The sequence below is a fragment of the Vulpes lagopus genome, chromosome X, assembly GCF_018345385.1.
Source record: "Vulpes lagopus strain Blue_001 chromosome X, ASM1834538v1, whole genome shotgun sequence".
NCBI classification, from domain to species: Eukaryota; Metazoa; Chordata; class Mammalia; order Carnivora; family Canidae; genus Vulpes; species Vulpes lagopus.
This window is the reverse complement of record NC_054848.1, coordinates 122,452,324-122,471,674: the sequence shown is the minus strand read 5'-3', so window position 1 is coordinate 122,471,674 and position 19,351 is coordinate 122,452,324. Positions and strand designations below refer to the sequence as shown.

The 19,351-nt window shown below is 40.7% G+C and overlaps 1 protein-coding gene across 4 annotated transcripts in view; it reads left to right on the top strand.

The window, feature by feature from the left end:
- Positions 1 to 14,883, top strand: part of TMLHE (trimethyllysine hydroxylase, epsilon) — a 119,128-nt gene extending 104,245 nt beyond the window's left edge. For all 4 annotated transcript variants that reach the window (XM_041740597.1, XM_041740596.1, XM_041740598.1 and 1 more), the window contains 2 exons: positions 11,619 to 11,757; positions 12,428 to 14,883. In XM_041740597.1, the coding sequence (XP_041596531.1) occupies positions 11,619 to 11,757; positions 12,428 to 12,559 (271 nt within the window). In that variant the 3' untranslated portion in view covers positions 12,560 to 14,883. The remainder of the gene's footprint in view (positions 1 to 11,618; positions 11,758 to 12,427) is intronic.
- Positions 14,884 to 19,351: the final 4,468 nt, after the last annotated feature.

Here is a 19,351-nt window from a genome sequence, read left to right as displayed (position 1 = left end):
CACAAACATAAACTCAAAATGGATGAAAGATCTAAATGTGAGACATGTTTCAATCAAAACCCTAGAGGAGAACACAGGCAACACCCTTTTTGAACTTGGCCACAGCAACTTCTTGCAAGATACATCCATGAAGGCAAGAGAAACAAAAGCAAAAATGAATTATTGGGACTTCATCAAGATAAGAAGCTTCTGCACAGCAAAAGAAACTGTCAACAAAACTACAAGACAACCTACAGAAGGGGAGAAGATATTTGCAAATGACGTATCAGATAAAGGGCTAGTTTCCAAGATCTATAAAGAACTTATTAAACTCAACACCCAAGAAACAAACCATCCAATAATGAAATGGGCAGAAGACATGAACAGAAATCTCACAGAGGAAGACATAGACATGGCCAACAAGCACATGAGAAAATGCTCCACATCACTTGCCATCAGGGAAATACAAATCAAAACCACCATGAGATACCACCTCACACCAGTGAGAATGGGGATACTTCACAAGACAGGTCAACACATGTTGGAGAGGATGCAGAGAAAGGGGAACCCTCCTGCACTGTTGGTGGGAATGTGACCTGGTGCAGCCACTCTGGAAAACTGTGTGGAGGTTCCTCAAAGAGTTAAAAATAGACCTGCCCTACGACCCCCAATTGCACTGCTGGGGATTTACCCCAACGATACAGATGCAGTGAAACACCGGGACACCTGCACCCCGACGTTTATAGCAGCAATGTCCACAATAGCCAAACTGTGGAAGGAGCCTCGGTGTCCATCGACAGATGATGGATAAAGAAGCTGTGGTCTGTGTATACAATGGGATATTCTTCAGCCATTAGAAACGACAAATACCCACCATTTGCTTCGACGTGGATGGAACTGGAGGGTATGATGCTGAGTGAAGTAAGTCAATCATTGAAGGAAAAACATTATATGGTCATTTGGGGAATATAAGAATTAGTGAAAGGGAATAAAGGGAAAGAAGAGAAAATGAGTGAAAATATAAGTGGAGGTGACAAAACATGAGAGACACCTAACTCTGGGAAAGGAACAAGAGGTAGTAGAAGGGGAGGTGGGCGGGGGGTTGGGGTGACTGCGTGATGGGCACTGAGGGGGCACTTAGGATGAGCACTGGGTGTTCTGGTATATGTTGGCAAATTGAACTCCAATAAAAAAAATTTTTAAATTTTATTTCAGAAATAATAGCTGAAAATTTCCCTAATCTGGGAAAGGAAACAGACATCCAGATCCAGGAGGTACAGAGAACTCCCATCAACATCAACAAAAGCAGGCCAATACCAAGGCATACCATAGTTACATTTGGGAAACCCGGTGATAACAAGAAAATGCTGGAAGCAGCAAGACAAAAAAAAGTCCTTAACTTATAAGGGAAGACCCATAAGGTTAGCTGCAGACCTCTCCACGGAAACCTGGCAAGCCCGAAAGGAGTGACGTGATATATTCAACAAGCTAAAAGTGGAAACTCTGCAGCCAAGAATACTCTCTCTAGCAAGGCTATCATTCAGAATAGGACAGATAAAGAGTTTCCCAGACAAACAAAAGCTAAAGGAGTTAGTGACCACTAAACCAGCCCTGCAAGAAATATTAAAGGGGAGTCTGAGTGGAAAGGAGAGACCAAAAATGACAAAGACAAGAAAGAATCAGAGAAATTCTCCAGGAACAATGACAGAACAAGTAGTAAAATGGCCATGGATACATATCTATTGATAATTACTCTGAATGTAAATGGACTAAGCACTCCAATCAAAAGGCATAGGGTGTCAAAAAAAATAATCCAGTTAAAAAATGGGCAGCAGACATGAATAGACATTTTTCCAAAGAAGACGTGCAGATGGGCAATTAAGACATGAAAAGATGCTCAACATCACTCACCAGGGAAATACAAATCTGATCTATAGTAAGACATCACTTCAAGCAAAATGACTAAAGGAAAACCTCAGAAAAACAGTTCTTCCCACAGGTTACAATTTGGAACAATTCAATGTCAGAATGCAATTCAGAAGCACTATATAAAGCTATGGTGTCTAGAAAAAGCATAAAGACTCAAGAGACTTCATGACTGCAAATTTAGATCTATAAGCGAATTTTTTTTAGTTTTTATTTATTTATCCATGAGGAGTCACAAGAGAGAGAGAGAGAGAGAGAGAAAGAGAGAGAGAGAGATGCAGAGACAGAAGCAGGCTCCATGCAGGGAGCCCGATGTGGGACTCGATCTAGGGTCTCCAGAATCACGCCCCGGGCCAAAGGCAGATGCTCAACCACTGAGCCACCCAGGGATCCCTAATCAAGCAGAAATTAAAAATCGATTAAATGAGATGCAATCCAAACTAGAGGTCCTAACGACGAGGGTTAACAAGGTAGAAAAGCAAGTGAGTGACGTAGAAGACAAGTTGATGGCAAGGAGGGACTGAGGAAAAAAGAGAAAAACAATTAAAAGATCATGAGGATAGGTCAAGGGAAATAAATGACAGCCTCAGAAGGAAAAATATACATTTAATTGGGGTTCCCGAGGGCGCCAAAAGGGGCAGAGGTCCAGAATATGTATTTGAACAAATCATAGCTGAGAACTTTCCTAACTTGGGAAGGGAAAAGGCATTCAGATCCAGGCGATAGAGAGATCCCCCCTAAAATCAATAAAAACCGCTCAACACCTCGACATTTAATAGTGAAACTTGTAAATTCCAAAGATAATGAGAAGATCCTTAAAGCAGCAAGAGACAAGAAATTTCTCTTTTATGAGGAGAAATATTAGATTAACATCAGACCTCTCCACAGAGACCTGGCAGGCCAGAAAGGGCTGACAGGATATAGTCAGGGTCCTAAATGACAAGAACATGCAGCCAAGAATACTCTATTCAGCAAGGCTCTCATTCAGAATAGAAGGAGAGATACAGAGATTCCAAGATAGGCAGAAACTGAAAGAATATGTGACCACGAAGCCAGCTCTGCAAGAAATACTAAAGGGGACTCTGTAATAGAAAGAGCAAGTCCAAGGAAACAATCCACAAAAACAGGGACTGAATAAGTATCATGATGACACTAAATTCATGTCTTTCAATAGTAACTCTGAACGTGAATGGGCTTAATGACGCCATCAAAAGGCACAAGGTGTCAGACTGGATAAAAAAGCAGGACCCATCTATTTGCTGTCTACAGGAGACTCATTTTAGACCTAAGGACACCTCCAGCCTTAAAAAGTTGGAGAACCATTTACCATTCAAGTGGTTGTCAAAAGAAAGCAGGGGTAGCCATCCTCATATCAGATAAATTAAAGTTTATCCCAAAGACTGTAGTAAGAGATGAGATGAAGAGGGACACTATATCATACATCAAGGATCTATCCAACAAGAGGAACTAACAATCATGAATATTTATGGCCTGAATGCGGGAGCTGCCAAGTATATCAAACAATTAATAACCAAAGTTAAGACATACTTAGATAATAATACACTTATATTTGGAGACCTGAACACGGTGCTTTCTGCAATTGATAGATCTTATAAGCACATCTCCAAAGAAATGAGAGCTTTAAATGATACACCGGACCAGATGGATTTCACAGATATTTACAGAACTTTACATCCCAACTCAACTGAATACACATTCTTCTCAAGTGCACATGGAACTTTCCCCAGAATAGACCACATACTGGGTCACAAATCCGGTCTTAACCAAAAGATTGGGATTGTCCCCTGTGTATTTTCAGACCATAATGCTTTGAAACTAGAACTAAACCACAAGAAGAAGTTTGGAAAGATTTCAAACACGTGGAAGTTAAAGACCATCCTGCTAAAAGATGAAAGGGTCAACCAGGAAATTACAGAAGAATTAAAAAGATTCATGGAACCTAATGAGAATGAAGATACAACCGTTCAAAATCTTTGGGATACAGCAAAAGCAGTCCTGAGAGGGAAATACATTGCAATACAAGCATCCATCCAAAAACTGGAAAGAACTCAAATACAAAAGGTAACCTTGCACCTAAAGGAGCTGGAGAAGGAACAGCAAATGAAACCTTCATCAGCAGAAGACAATTAATAAAGATTCGAGCAGAACTCAATGAAATAGAGACCAGAAGAACTGTGGAACAGATCAACAAAACCAGGAGTTGGTTCTTTGAAAGAATTAATAAGATAGATAAACCATTAGCCAGCCTTATTAAAAAGAAGAGAGAGAAGACTCAAATTAATAAAATCATGAATGAGAAAGGAGAGATCACCAGCAATACCAAGGAAATACAAACTATTTTAAAAACATATTATGAGGAACTATACGCCAATAAATTAGGCAATCTAGACCAATGGACGCATTCCTGGAAAGCCACAAACTACCAAAACTGGAACAGGAAGAAATAGAAAACCTGAACAGGCCAATAACCAGGGAGGAAGTTGAAGCAATCATCAAAAACCTCCCAAGACACAAAAGTCCAGGGCCAGATGGCTTCCCAGGGGAATTCTGTCAAAGGTTTAAAGAAGGAACCGTACCTATTCTACTAAAGCTGTTTGGAAAGATAAAAGAGATGGAGTACTTCCAAACTTGTTCTATGAGGCCAGCATCACCTTAATTCCAAAACCAGACAAAGACCCCACCAAAAAGGAGAATTATAGACCAATATTCCTGATGAACACAGATGCAAAACTTCTCAACAAGATACTAACCGATAGGATCCAACAGTACATTAAGAATATTATTCACCATGACCAAGTGGGATTTATCCCTGGGATGCAAGGCTGGTTCAACACTCGTAAAGCAATCTATGTGATAGATCATAACAATAAGAGAAAAAACAAGGACTATATGATCCTCTCAATAGAGGCAGAGAAAGCATTTGACAAAATACAGCACCCATTCCTGATCAAAACACTTCACAGTGTAGGGATAGAGGGAACATTCCTCAGCATCTTCAAAGCCATCTACTAAAAGCCCACAGCAAATATCATTCTCAATGGGGAAGCACTGGGAGCCTTTCTCCTAAGATCAGAAACAAGACAGGGATGTCCACTCTCACCACTGCTATTCAACATAGTACTAGAAGTCCGAGCCTCAGCAATCAGGCAACAAAAAGAAATAAAAGGCAAAGAAGAAGTCAAACTCTCCCTCTTCGCAGATGACATGAAAACCCAAAAGCCTCCACCCCAAGATTGCTAGAACTCATACAGCAATTTGGCAGTGTGGCAGGATACAAAATTAATGCCCAGAAATCAGTGGCATTTCTATACACTAACAATGAGACTGAAGAAAGAGAAATGAAGGAGTCAATCCCATTTACAATTACACCCAAAAGCATAAGATACCTAAGAATAAACCTAACCAAAGAGATGAACTATCTATACCCTAAAAACTACAGAACGCTTCTGAAAGAAATGGAGGAAGACACAAAGAGATGAAAAAATATTCCATGCTCATGCATTGGAAGAATTACTATTGTGACAATGTCGATGTTACCCAGGGCAATTTACACATTTAATGCAATCCCTATCAAATTCCATGGACTTTCTTCAGAGAGTTGGAACAAATCATCTTAAGATTTGTGTGGAATAAGAAAAGACCCCGAATAGCCAGGAGAATATTAAAAAAGAAAACCATACCCGGGGGCATCACAATGCCAGATTTCAGGTTGTACTACAAAGCTGTGGTCATCACGACAGTGTGGGACTGGCACAAAAACAGACACATAGATCAATGGAACAGAATAGAGAATCCAGAAGTGGACCCTCAACTTTATGGTCAACTAGTATTCGACAAAGGAGGAAAGACTATCCACTGGACAAAAGACAGTCTCTTCCATAAATGGTGCTGGGAAAATTGGACATCCACATGCAGAAGAATGAAACTAGACCACTCCCTTGCACCAGACACAAACATAAACTCAAAATGGATGAAAGATCTAAATGTGAGACATGTTTCAATCAAAACCCTAGAGGAGAACACAGGCAACACCCTTTTTGAACTTGGCCACAGCAACTTCTTGCAAGATACATCCATGAAGGCAAGAGAAACAAAAGCAAAAATGAATTATTGGGACTTCATCAAGATAAGAAGCTTCTGCACAGCAAAAGAAACTGTCAACAAAACTACAAGACAACCTACAGAAGGGGAGAAGATATTTGCAAATGACGTATCAGATAAAGGGCTAGTTTCCAAGATCTATAAAGAACTTATTAAACTCAACACCCAAGAAACAAACCATCCAATAATGAAATGGGCAGAAGACATGAACAGAAATCTCACAGAGGAAGACATAGACATGGCCAACAAGCACATGAGAAAATGCTCCACATCACTTGCCATCAGGGAAATACAAATCAAAACCACCATGAGATACCACCTCACACCAGTGAGAATGGGGATACTTCACAAGACAGGTCAACACATGTTGGAGAGGATGCAGAGAAAGGGGAACCCTCCTGCACTGTTGGTGGGAATGTGACCTGGTGCAGCCACTCTGGAAAACTGTGTGGAGGTTCCTCAAAGAGTTAAAAATAGACCTGCCCTACGACCCCCAATTGCACTGCTGGGGATTTACCCCAACGATACAGATGCAGTGAAACACCGGGACACCTGCACCCCGACGTTTATAGCAGCAATGTCCACAATAGCCAAACTGTGGAAGGAGCCTCGGTGTCCATCGACAGATGATGGATAAAGAAGCTGTGGTCTGTGTATACAATGGGATATTCTTCAGCCATTAGAAACGACAAATACCCACCATTTGCTTCGACGTGGATGGAACTGGAGGGTATGATGCTGAGTGAAGTAAGTCAATCATTGAAGGAAAAACATTATATGGTCATTTGGGGAATATAAGAATTAGTGAAAGGGAATAAAGGGAAAGAAGAGAAAATGAGTGAAAATATAAGTGGAGGTGACAAAACATGAGAGACACCTAACTCTGGGAAAGGAACAAGAGGTAGTAGAAGGGGAGGTGGGCGGGGGGTTGGGGTGACTGCGTGATGGGCACTGAGGGGGCACTTAGGATGAGCACTGGGTGTTCTGGTATATGTTGGCAAATTGAACTCCAATAAAAAAAATTTTTAAATTTTATTTCAGAAATAATAGCTGAAAATTTCCCTAATCTGGGAAAGGAAACAGACATCCAGATCCAGGAGGTACAGAGAACTCCCATCAACATCAACAAAAGCAGGCCAATACCAAGGCATACCATAGTTACATTTGGGAAACCCGGTGATAACAAGAAAATGCTGGAAGCAGCAAGACAAAAAAAAGTCCTTAACTTATAAGGGAAGACCCATAAGGTTAGCTGCAGACCTCTCCACGGAAACCTGGCAAGCCCGAAAGGAGTGACGTGATATATTCAACAAGCTAAAAGTGGAAACTCTGCAGCCAAGAATACTCTCTCTAGCAAGGCTATCATTCAGAATAGGACAGATAAAGAGTTTCCCAGACAAACAAAAGCTAAAGGAGTTAGTGACCACTAAACCAGCCCTGCAAGAAATATTAAAGGGGAGTCTGAGTGGAAAGGAGAGACCAAAAATGACAAAGACAAGAAAGAATCAGAGAAATTCTCCAGGAACAATGACAGAACAAGTAGTAAAATGGCCATGGATACATATCTATTGATAATTACTCTGAATGTAAATGGACTAAGCACTCCAATCAAAAGGCATAGGGTGTCAAAAAAAATAATCCAGTTAAAAAATGGGCAGCAGACATGAATAGACATTTTTCCAAAGAAGACGTGCAGATGGGCAATTAAGACATGAAAAGATGCTCAACATCACTCACCAGGGAAATACAAATCTGAACTATAGTAAGACATCACTTCACACCAGAATGGCTAAGAGGAACAACGCAGGAAACAACAGGTGTTGTTTCCCACACTGTGGGTTGGAATGCAATCTGTTGCAGCAATCTGGAAAACAGTATGAAGGGTCCTCAAAAAGTCAAAAATAGAGCTACCCTATGATCCAGCAATTGCACTACAGTTTACATCTTTTTACCTTATGTATCCATTAACAAATTATTGTAGTTATAAGTGTTTTTAATACTTTTGTCTTTTTTTAATTTTTATTTATTTATGATAGTCACAGAGAGAGAGAGAGAGAGAGAGAGAGAGAGAGAGGCAGAGATTCAGGCAGAGGGAGAAGCAGGCTCCATGCACCGGGAGCCCGATGTGGGATTCGATCCCAGGTCTCCAGGATCGTACCCTGGGCCAAAGGCAGGCGCTAAACTGCTGTGTCACCCAGGGATCCCAATACTTTTGTCTTTCATACTGGATCCCAATACTTTTGTCCTTAATACTAGATTTATAAGTGATTACCCACCACTATGACATGAGAACATTCTGAATTTGATTATATATTTACCATTACCACTGAGATTCATACTTTTTTATGTTTTGTTGTTCCTAATAAGTGCCTTTTTAGGTTATAGAAGTCCCTTGAATATTTCTTGTAAGGCCAGTCTAGTGATGATGATCTCCTTTAGCTTTTGCTTTTTCTGGAAAACTCTTATCTCTTCTTCTGAATGACAGCTTTGCTGGGTAGAGTATTTGTAGTTGGAAGGTTTGTTTCTTTCATTTCTTGAATTGTGTCACTCTCTCCTAGCTTGCAAAGTTTCTGATGAAAAATCAGAAGATAGACTTCTCATAGACTTATGGGGATTCCTTTATATGTTTTTCTCTTACTTCTTTTAAGATTATCTCCTTGTATTTAACTTTGGAGAGTTTAATTATATTGTGTCTTAGTGTAGGTCTCTTTGGATTCCTCTTTTGGAGATTCCACGGGCTCTCTAGATGTAGCTGTCTCTTTCTCTAGGTTAGGGTTGTTTTCTGTTATTTTTCCAAATAAGCTTTCTGATCCTTTCTCTCTTCTCCTGGGACCCCTATAATGTGAATATTAGTCTCCTTGATGGAGTCTTGTAATTTCCTTAAGCTATCTTCACTCTTTTTCATTATTTTTTCTTTTTGCTTCTCCGATTGAATGAATTTGTCTTTTCTCTTTGAGTTTGCTGATATTTTCTTCCACTTTATCTAGTTGACTCTATTGACTTTTTAAATTCAGTTATTGTATTTTTCAGCTCTGATTTCTCTTTGGTACGTATTAATATATTCTGTTTCATTGGTGAAATTCTCACTTTTATCAGGGTCTGTTTCTGGAGTTTTGTTGTTTTGTTTAGAACGTTTTCTTATTTCTTCATTGTTCTTTCACTCTGTGTTGGTTTCTGCACATTAGAACCTCTCCCAGTCTTGACAGACTGGTCTTGTGTAGGAGGTGAATCTAAGCTCTTGGTTGTCTCTCAAACCTTTGATTTTCTAAGCCCCTTTCCTTGTTTTTAGTGGGTTCCAGGAGTTGAAGGTGTGTCAAAACCTGTCAGACTCCCAAAGGGGAGGATCTTAGTCAACACCTAGATGCAGGCTGATTGGAAGCCAGACCTTTGGTTAGCAGCTTTTATGCAAGTATTCATAGCATACTACAGTATGCAAGCAGACTTCTTTCCGGAGTGACTGGGGACTGTGCATTTCTATATGCTCCCTTTGCACTAAACCTTGGGTAGAGAGCCAATTAAGAAGCATTTATTTATTACTGTCCTGTAGAATCTGGAAATAAAGCCCCCTTGGCTGCCAGAGCAGGTGATCAATGGGTGTATCCCCTGGACACCCTGGACAGCAGCCACGAAAGCCAGGGTCCTAGGCATGTATAGAAGCTCATTCCAGGGATACACCAGCAAACTGAAGTGGGCCAGAGGGAGGATGTGGGGATGGTGCCTGCTGGCTTTCCTCATCTCCACAGAGGATTGCAGTCTGCCCATAGATGCATGCCAAAACAGAAGCCTGACCTTCAGGAAGCAGCTTTTAAAGTGTACAAATAGGCCTTTTTTAGAGAATGACTAGGATATAGATGTTTCTGCCTACTCTCCCTGTGTGCTAGGCTTCAGGAATTTCCACAGTGAGTCTTCACAAGCCCATTAAGAACTGTGTTCTAGAATCAGGCAGGTCTTATGAGACCTCATTGTCTTTCAAAGCTAGGTGTTTGGGGTGCCCATCCCTCGTGCAGACATCATAAAAGTTGGGGCACCAAAAGTTGAATCCAAACTCTTCACTCCTCACAAAGAAGCTTGGAGTTGTAAGTTTCCTCCTGATTGCTGTACCAAGAGTGGTTTTATGATAAAATTGTTTCAGCATGTTCTGCCCATTTTAATGTGGATTTTTTCCTTATTTGCCCAATATGTAGGAGTCACTCAGCTAGTTTCTGGATTTCTTGCAGAGGAAATTGTCCCATGTGTAGCTGTAGATTTGGTATGTACATGGGAGGAGGTGAGTTTGGGAGACTGCTATGTTGCCATCACTGACCAGAACCACCAGCACTATTTGTAATAGTCCAAATTGGAAACTACTCAAATATCTATCAATACTAGAATGGATGGATAAGTTGTGGTATAGTTACACAAAAATTCTATACAGCATGAGGTATAAATGATCTATTGCTACATAGCACAACAATGATAAATTTCCTTTTTTTTAATTTTTATTTATTTATGATAGTCACACACAGAGAGAGAGAGAGAGAGGGGCAGAGACATAGGCAGAGGGAGAAGCAGGCTCCATACACCGGGAGCCCGACGTGGGATTCAATCTCGGGTCTCCAGGATCGCGCCCTGGGCCAAAGGCAGGCGCCAAACCGCTGCGCCACCCAGGAATCCCCAATTTCCTAAATATAATATTAAATGAAAGAATCCAGACACAAAAGAGTACATACTGTAGTATATTAGTCATATAAAGTCTACAAACAGGCAAAACTAATCTTTGGTGACAGAAGTCATGATAGTAGTTATCCTTGAGTTAGGGGAAAGACAGGATAGAAGAGGGGGACAAGAGGGATCCCTGGGTGGCGCATCGGTTTCCCCTTGCTTACTCAACTCCAGCCACATGGCCTTCTTGCTGTTCTGCAAACATAATAAAACTTCTTTCCATCCTAATGCTTTGTGCTTGCTCTTCCCTTTGCCTGGAACACTCTTCTCTCAGCTTGTCAGTTTGTTGTTTTTTTCACCTGAGAGGTTCTAAGTCATTCTGTTAAAAAGAAAGCCTTGCTAGTATAAACTCTCTTGCCCACCTCAGCTTAGTGAATAGAAAGCTCAGATCTTTCCCCACTGCTTCTATAAAATTTGGCCAAGAGAATGTACTTTAAATAAGACATCATATCCTAAGGTGGGAGAAACCAGCTAGAACCTACTTCTATCTGCTACCCCCGGATTGTCCAAAGAAAAACAAAATATGGTCAACAGGCAGTGGGGCTCCTCTCTGCAATCCTATATTCCTTTTTTTAAAGGATTTTATTTATTTATTCATGAGAGATCCAGAGATAGAGGCAGAGACACAGGCAGAGGGAGAAGCAGGCTCCCGACATGAGACTCGATCCCGGGTCTCCAGGATTAGGCCCTGGCTGAAGGCAGCGCCAAACTGCTGAGCCACCCGGGCTGCCCACAATCCTATATTCCTAAGAGAACATTGACTTATTCTCACCTTATCTCTAGGACAAGTAATGAATATAGAGAAAGCCTGATGTAAAATTGCTCAATAAACAATAGATGTCTTTAACATGTGTTTGAGGATATCTTTTCTTCTCATGATTTCATCTTAGATACAACAACTATGACAGAGCTGTCATCAATACTGTACCTTATGATGTTGTCCATCGTTGGTATACAGCACACCGGACTCTGACAATAGAGTTGAGGAGACCTGAGAATGAGTTTTGGGTCAAACTAAAGCCTGGCAGGGTGGGTGCCGAATTCTAAATATGTCAAGTAAGCTTGTTATACTGAAGCAGTGAAAATGGGTATGTATTTAATATGTGAGTCACAGTCTTGCAAAGATAAAAAAGAAGAGTCCTGGGTATTGGCTCTGGTCCTGCCACTCACTGAATGACCTGGGAACAGTTCCCACACCATATGTAGCATCAGTAACTCAGTGGCTCTGTATGTATAATGAGGGGGTGGAGCTAGATAATCCCTAAGGGTCCTTCTAGCTCCTTTTTAATTTTTTTGGCTCTTGATATATCCTCTGAATGAAGAAAATCTTCAGCTTAGCATAAAATATAATGAAATAGTGTAACTCTTTGAAAAGGTATATATTAAATATTAAATAGAAAAGAAAATGAAGCCAGTTATCTGATTTTCTTTGATAAGAATAATTACTCAAGAAACATAAGCTCCTCAAGTGCAGGGCCTGATTATCTACTGTTGCCTTTGTAACTGCCACCCTGCCTCCTACAGGGCTATACACATCCTAATTTCCAAATGCTTGTTTAATCTCAAAAAGAAAGATATCCCATTGAATGTAACCAGAGAACAATCTAAAGCTTTTAAGTGATCTCTTCTGATTTAGAGTTCTGTTGGTCTGCTTTTGTTCTGATGGCGCTTTTTTTTTTCTCTTTTTGCCCATTCACAGGTCCTATTTATAGACAACTGGCGTGTCCTACATGGCAGGGAATCCTTCACTGGCTACCGCCAACTCTGTGGCTGCTATTTAACAAGGGATGATGTATTAAACACTGCTCGTCTCTTGGGGCTTCAGGCTTAGAATTGACAACATTAGAATTATGAACACACCTGGCACCCTGGCTACCAGAATTTCATATCAGCAAAATAATATTATGTCAAAACCTGCATCAAACTGTCTCCTTATCCTATCACACAAAACAGAAGTTGCAACTAGATCAGTTAAAAAGAAATGCATTTTAGGAACAAAGTCTTTATAAGGCAGCAATTTGTAAAATGTTTGGTCTTAAGACACCTTAACATTCTTAAAAGTCCTTGAGGACCCCAAAGAGTTCCTGGATGTGGGTTATATCTATTGATACTAACTGTAATGGATTCTAAGACTGAGAAATATTTAAAATTCAAGAACACAAAATCACACTTCCCTCAGTATCAGAGAGATGACATCATCACATGTCATATAGCCATTGGAAAAATCCTCTGTACATTTACGAGGTAATATGAATGAAAAAGGTAAATATCATCTTAGTGTTATGATAAAAAATAGTTTTTAATCCACAGGGCCACTAAAAGTGTCTCAAGGATCCCTCCAGGTGTCTTCAGACCACTCCTTAAGAACCAATGGCCTGGAGGATACCTTAAGGTAAAGGATGTAAAGGATCACCTGTGGATTAAAGAGTTTAGCTGAAATCCTAGATTTATATCTACAGTGTCCTAGAACTAAGATATCGTAGAAATTGCTTGATAGCACAAGCTCAGTGATAAGGTAGTAACTGAATTCAAACACGGTGTTTTATCTTACAAGAAGGGCTATCTCCATCCAAATCATCTCTTGAAGAGTTAAAATAAGAAGTCACAATAGCTCCTGTGGAATAAATCCACCAGTTCAATAACTCTGTGAGGGATAATTGCAGAAATATTTTAGAGACATCTGAGCTTCCATATGATAATCCATAGTCTGTAAGACTGTTCAGTGAACTCATCATGACAGATGTTGTGCCTCCAAAGAACTGGAAATTACTATCCAATTTTGCATTTTTGCTTTTGATGGAATTTAGAATGCAATCTGTTTCCTCCATTTCTGCTGATCTTTTTTTCTTTACTTAAAATATTATACATGTTAACTGCTAAGATTTGACTGGGTTAAGTATTATACCTTGTTTCTTTTCTTCTTTAATGGCTTTATTTATATATGGATGGAGATACAGAGAGATGAGTATGAGGCTTATTTTTGCCTAGCTTCCATTGAAAGTGAAGCTGTAAAATAACTGCATTGACCACTGTAGAATGATGAAGGAGAATCCAGGCTAGGATGTGCAGAAGAGGGAAAAAAAGCACTATTGGTGAGGATAGAAGTCACAAAGCAAAGTCAGTACTCTGACAGAGAAGGGAGTCTAATCTGATGTTCACAAAAAGTGCCTAGTTCACATTTAGGAGTTTATGCATTATCTTTTGGACTCGCCCAGTGCTCTAAAATATGTTCTCTGAATATTTCTGCATTTTATTTATACTATGTAGGAATCTTTAGGCACCTTCATGAAATCTGTTTTCTTTAGGTCAGAGAGGATTTATAATAAAGTCTAGATCTTAAAGGATATATACCCGTTAGCGATCAGAACAGAAGTAACATTTTTACATGCAATCTATTCTCCCTGCTGTTATGTACTCCTAAAACATGTCACCATTAGTCTTCATCAGGATATTTACCCTTTTTGGAATTTTGCTTAACTTAGCCTTCAAAATTACATTTTAACTGTAGTCAGCATTGATTTATAACAAGCAAAGGGCATATTCAGGGTCCTGGAGAGAGAAGGATACAGATCAATCTTCTCCTTCACTGAAGGACTTCCTTTACCTTCTGTTTCCCCTGGGACCTTGATTCATTAATTATTTCACAGTCACTTTTCTAAATTTTCAATCCATACTTTTCTACAATATACTCCCTTCAAAGGAAGAAAGAGGGAAGGGAACTGAGTGCTGATCATGATGCATTGAAAACTTTCTTTGTGAGATGTTTCTTTTTTACATCTTTCTAGTGTCCCTGAATATGTACGCCTGAGTCTATGTCCACCAAGCTCAGTGTAGAATTACTTTTACTTTTTGCTAAGGTGGGACGGGATCAGTAGGGTCAGGAGCACAGCACCTAACATAGTCATTTCACAATACAAATTTGTTAGAATAAGAATAAATTTATGAATCCATTTCAAACAAAATTACCAGATATTACCATGTTCTCTGTTAATTATGTCCTTTTGTGTTTGACAGTTAACCAGCACTGAATTTTGTTTACCTTCCTCTACAATGACAAACCATTCAAGTGTGTTCAGGACTAAAGGATTTCCTGGGCTGCAGAACTTAGTGCTAAAACTGGGAAAGTCCCACATAAACCCTACCTTCTTGCTGCTACCTATGTCTTTTTCTTTAGTGTTCATAACTGGTTCCCATTTCTATCCAAGTGCTTGTGAATCACAACCTATGTAGTACATAATGAAAGGAAAAAAAGAAGGGCACCAGAGTGGCTCAGTTGGTTAAGTGTCTGCCTTCAGCTCAGGTCATGATCTTTGGGTCTTGAGATTGAGTCCCATATTGGGCTCCCTGCTCAGCCAGGAATCTGATTCTCCCTGTACCCTCCCATCTTCTTCCTCTCCGCTGCTCATGCTTTCTCTCTCTCTCTCATGCTGTCTCTCTCTCAAATAAATAAATAAGACCTTTTTAAAAAAAAAAAAAAGGAAAGAAAAAAAGATATATGAACTATGGTGTGTTGTGGTGGTTCCCAAAGTAGATCATCAGCAGCAGCAGCAGCAGCAGCAGCATTTGAACACTTGTTAGAAATGAAAATTCTTAGGCCCCACAACAGACTTACTAAATCAGAAACTGTAGAGGTGGAAGCCAGCAGTTTGCGTTTCAGCAAGCCCTCTAGGAGATTCTGGTGCCTGCCAAAATATGAGAACCACTGAAGGGAAGAGCCTTATTGCTGAGTTTTAGACCCTATTTTGAGCTACAGTTTGCTCCTCTTCATTTTATTTTTTTAAGATTTTATTTGTTTATTTGAGAAAGAGACAGAGATAGTGACAGAGATAGCAAGAGAGAGCAAAAGAAAGAGAATGCACAAGCAGGGAAGAGAGGAAGAAGAAGGCTCCACACTGACCAGGGAGCCTGACATGCAGCTTGACACAGGGCTTGACATGGGGCTCGATCCCAGGACCCTGAGATCATGACCTGAGCCAAAGGCAGAGACTTAGCCAACTGAGCCACCTAGGTGCCCCCTCTTCTTCACTTTAAAATGGAGGCCTTGGACTGCGCAACATCTAAAGGCTCTGTCACTCTATAATTTTGTTTGACCTCATACCTTAAGTTATCTCATATGAATGGAGTAAGGAAAATACCTATATCACAGGTTTTTCTAGCAAATTTGTGATTCTTAAGTAAGATGTTTGCAGCACATAATAATGACCAATAACAACAGCTAACTCTTTCATAGTGCTTTCTATGTGCCATTGTTATGACTGCTTTTAATCCCCACAGCAACCATACCCCTATTTTATGAATGTAGAAATAAAGGCAATGAGAGATTAAGCAGTTTAGCCAAGGTCACATGGCTAAATAAGTGTCAGACTTTGGATTAGAATTTCCAACACCTGGCCACAGAGACAGTGCTTTTCATTAATATGCTATAGTCCAAAATAAATGTTAATTCCTTCCCCATTGTCCTTATTCCAACAGTATTTACAGTCTAGCTGACCATTCAGATGGTAATCATCATCTGCACTATTAAGTTCCTGCCAATAAATTCTTAAGAGTACCATGAGACGATCCAGATGTTTTGCAAATAGTTTGTAAATATCCACCAAACCCCCCTATGTTTTTTTAAAGTGTTTTTCACTAATTTTTCTTCTTCCAAAGGTAGATGATAGAAAGACATCAATCCATTCAGCATTTTTCCTTCTTTCCACACTCTTCTGGAATATGTCAGTTGTTAGGATCAAAACCATTTTTTTTATTTTTTTAAGATTTTATTTATATATTCATGAGCAACACAGAGAGAGAGGCAGAGGCACAGGCAGAGGGAGAAGCAGGCTCCATGCAGGGAGCCGGACGTGGGACTCCATCCTGGGTCTCCAGGATCACGCCCGGGGCTGCAGGTGGCGCCAAACCGCCGCACCACCGTGGCTGCCCAGATCAAAACCATTTCATGGCATATTCATATCACTGCCCCCATGGAGCTCTTAGGCATATTGGAGATCCACTCACACAGTCAGCTGGTGGCTTCGTTGTGAAGTCAGATCATGTCTGTGTCCTTGCCTGCTTAGGCCTACAGCTCACCAGAGCCAAAGACCGTGGCATATATGGTTGTAGTTCTTGTTCTTTTTTGTTGTTGTCAGATCTACATTCGGGGGTTGGTGGGTTTGCAGGTAGTTGATCCTACTCCTTGGCTTTAAGCAGTGGACCTGGCCTTTGTCCTCCATCTTGGTCAGATTACTTTTGGATCACTCAGCATATAAAAATCAGTATGATCAATGGAATCCAAGCTTCCTTTCCGGAAAAAAATCATCAGGCACCTTTACAATTGTGAAGATCATCTTAAACCGTGTTGGTTTGTATCATGCAGTTTCATAGTGGTATTCTAGCCTACTTTTTATGGGTAGACGAGCATGGTAATTTATCCTGTGCATAAGCGAAGATCACTGGGTCAATGCTATGTGAACCTATGAAGTCAGTGAAGGTTTTTCTCTTCTAGCCCCACCTTTCTCTATGGTCTGTCCTTTGTCCTATCAGTGATGGTCACTCCCTCCAATTCAAGTGCTCAATATCCTCTCATCTTCTGCTTTCTAGATCCCTCTCCGATGCCTTGACTGAGCAGTGTAGTGTCATAGAAAGGGCATGGACTTGGACCAAACTGGGTTTGAATTCCATCTTTGCCTCTGACTAGCCTGGCGAATTTGGGGAAGCTACTTTCCTTCCTTGAGCCTGTTTCTTCATCTGCAAAGTAATGCCTATAAATGTCATCTACCTGAGAAAGCTGTGATGAAGAATGAAATGAGGTCATATGTATAAAGTGTATACCATAGTGAGCAGCACACAGTAAATACTCAGTAATTAGTAGTTGTTTATCTTTGTCACCAATGTCATTTGAGCAAATAGAAGGGAACAAGACTAGTCTGTGTGTTTGACAGACATCAGCATTCTACTTAGAGAAAGACAATGAGAGTCAAAATTGGAAAAATTTGTGGAAATGCTAGGGGTCAAGGAGAGTAAACAGATCATGAAATGCACACATATTGGCGGAGCATTCCAGCACGGCCTGAGGGTTTGTAGATAGGAAGTTGTCTTGAGTAGGTGGTGCAGGAGCTGAGAGCCGTAAGGGCAGAATGGTCAAGGTATGGATCAGAGATCTTGCTGAGGCAAGAAGAGTGTTTTAGGGAACGTGGCTTGATAACAAAGGTGATAGGGTAAATGAGGCAGGTAGGCAGATACCCATGCCTGCAATGATGTATAGTTAAGGAAGAACATGTACTTCCATGTGCGAGTTCACCACCTCCCAAAACCCCAGTGAAACTACTATAAAATGATATTTAAAAGGATTGGAAGAGCAGGAAATGAAGCAACGACTAAATTTTGAATGCTGAAAAGCAGGTGGATGAATAGTAATTGACTTAGCAGACCTAGAAAGACCACAAACTAGGAATTTTAACCCTTAGCAGGAGAAGCCAAAACCCAACCTCATTTATTACCCCTTCTTCCATCCGACCTGCAATAATCTTCAAAGGCTAAAACAGGTAACTCTGGAAGTGGAGATGGGTGGTGGGTACCCAAATAATGAGGTTTGTTTAAAAACTTTTTGAGATTTCCAAATCTCCTCCTGCATTTGATACTTGACTAAACTGGGGATCTGCCCCTTCCCTGCCCTGACAGAAGTCTGGAGTGTTAGTTCCTGAAAAGGAGAGCACTCTGGACTGGGAGTTCCTATACCCAGCCAAGGGCTGGAATCTCATATTAAAAGCAGAAGGGTTAATTGGAGATATGCATCCTGAAAGTTGTAAATCGCCATCCTTATCCACCTCTGACTAAAATTTTAGCAGCTGGAAGATTCTTTTGTGGGCCATTTCAGCAACTCAAAAGAAAAATATCTAAGGAGGGATCCCTGGGTGGCGCAGCGGTTTGGTGCCTGCCTTTGGCCCAGGGCGCGATCCTGGAGACCTGGGATCGAATCCCACGTCGGGCTCCCGGTGCATGGAGCCTGCTTCTCCCTCTGCCTGTGTCTCTGCCTCTCTCTCTCTGTGTGACTATCATAAATAAAAAATTTTATAAAATAAAAAAAAAAAAGAAAAATATCTAAGGATATTGACACTAAAGAGCCCCAAAAAGAACCCAGCTGGATTACTCCATGGTGAGGCTCATAGTATGATATTGGGGGTACATGGGGGAAGGAGGAGACCCATCTCGTTTGGTATTTATTATTAGAAATGCAGGGGAGGGGATCCCTGGTTGGCGCAGCGGTTTGGCGCCTGCCTTTGGCCCAGGGCACGATCCTAGAGACCCGGGATCGAGTCCCGCGTCGGTCTCCCGGTGCATGGAGCCTGCTTCTCCCTCTGCCTGTGTCTATGCCTCTCTCTCTGTGTGACTATCATAAAAAAAAACGCAGGGGAGAGCTAAGATGGCAGCATAGTAAGAGAACCCGAGGCTTGTCTCATCCCTCAAACACAACTAGATAACTATCAAATCATTCTAAATGCCCCAGGAATTAACCTGAAGACTGAGAGAATAACCTCCACAATTAAAGGGAGAGAAAAAAACCACATCGAAGAAGGTAGAAAGTGTGGAGACGTGGTTTGGAGGAAAAAAATCACAAGATCTGCAGAGGAAAAGGAGCTAT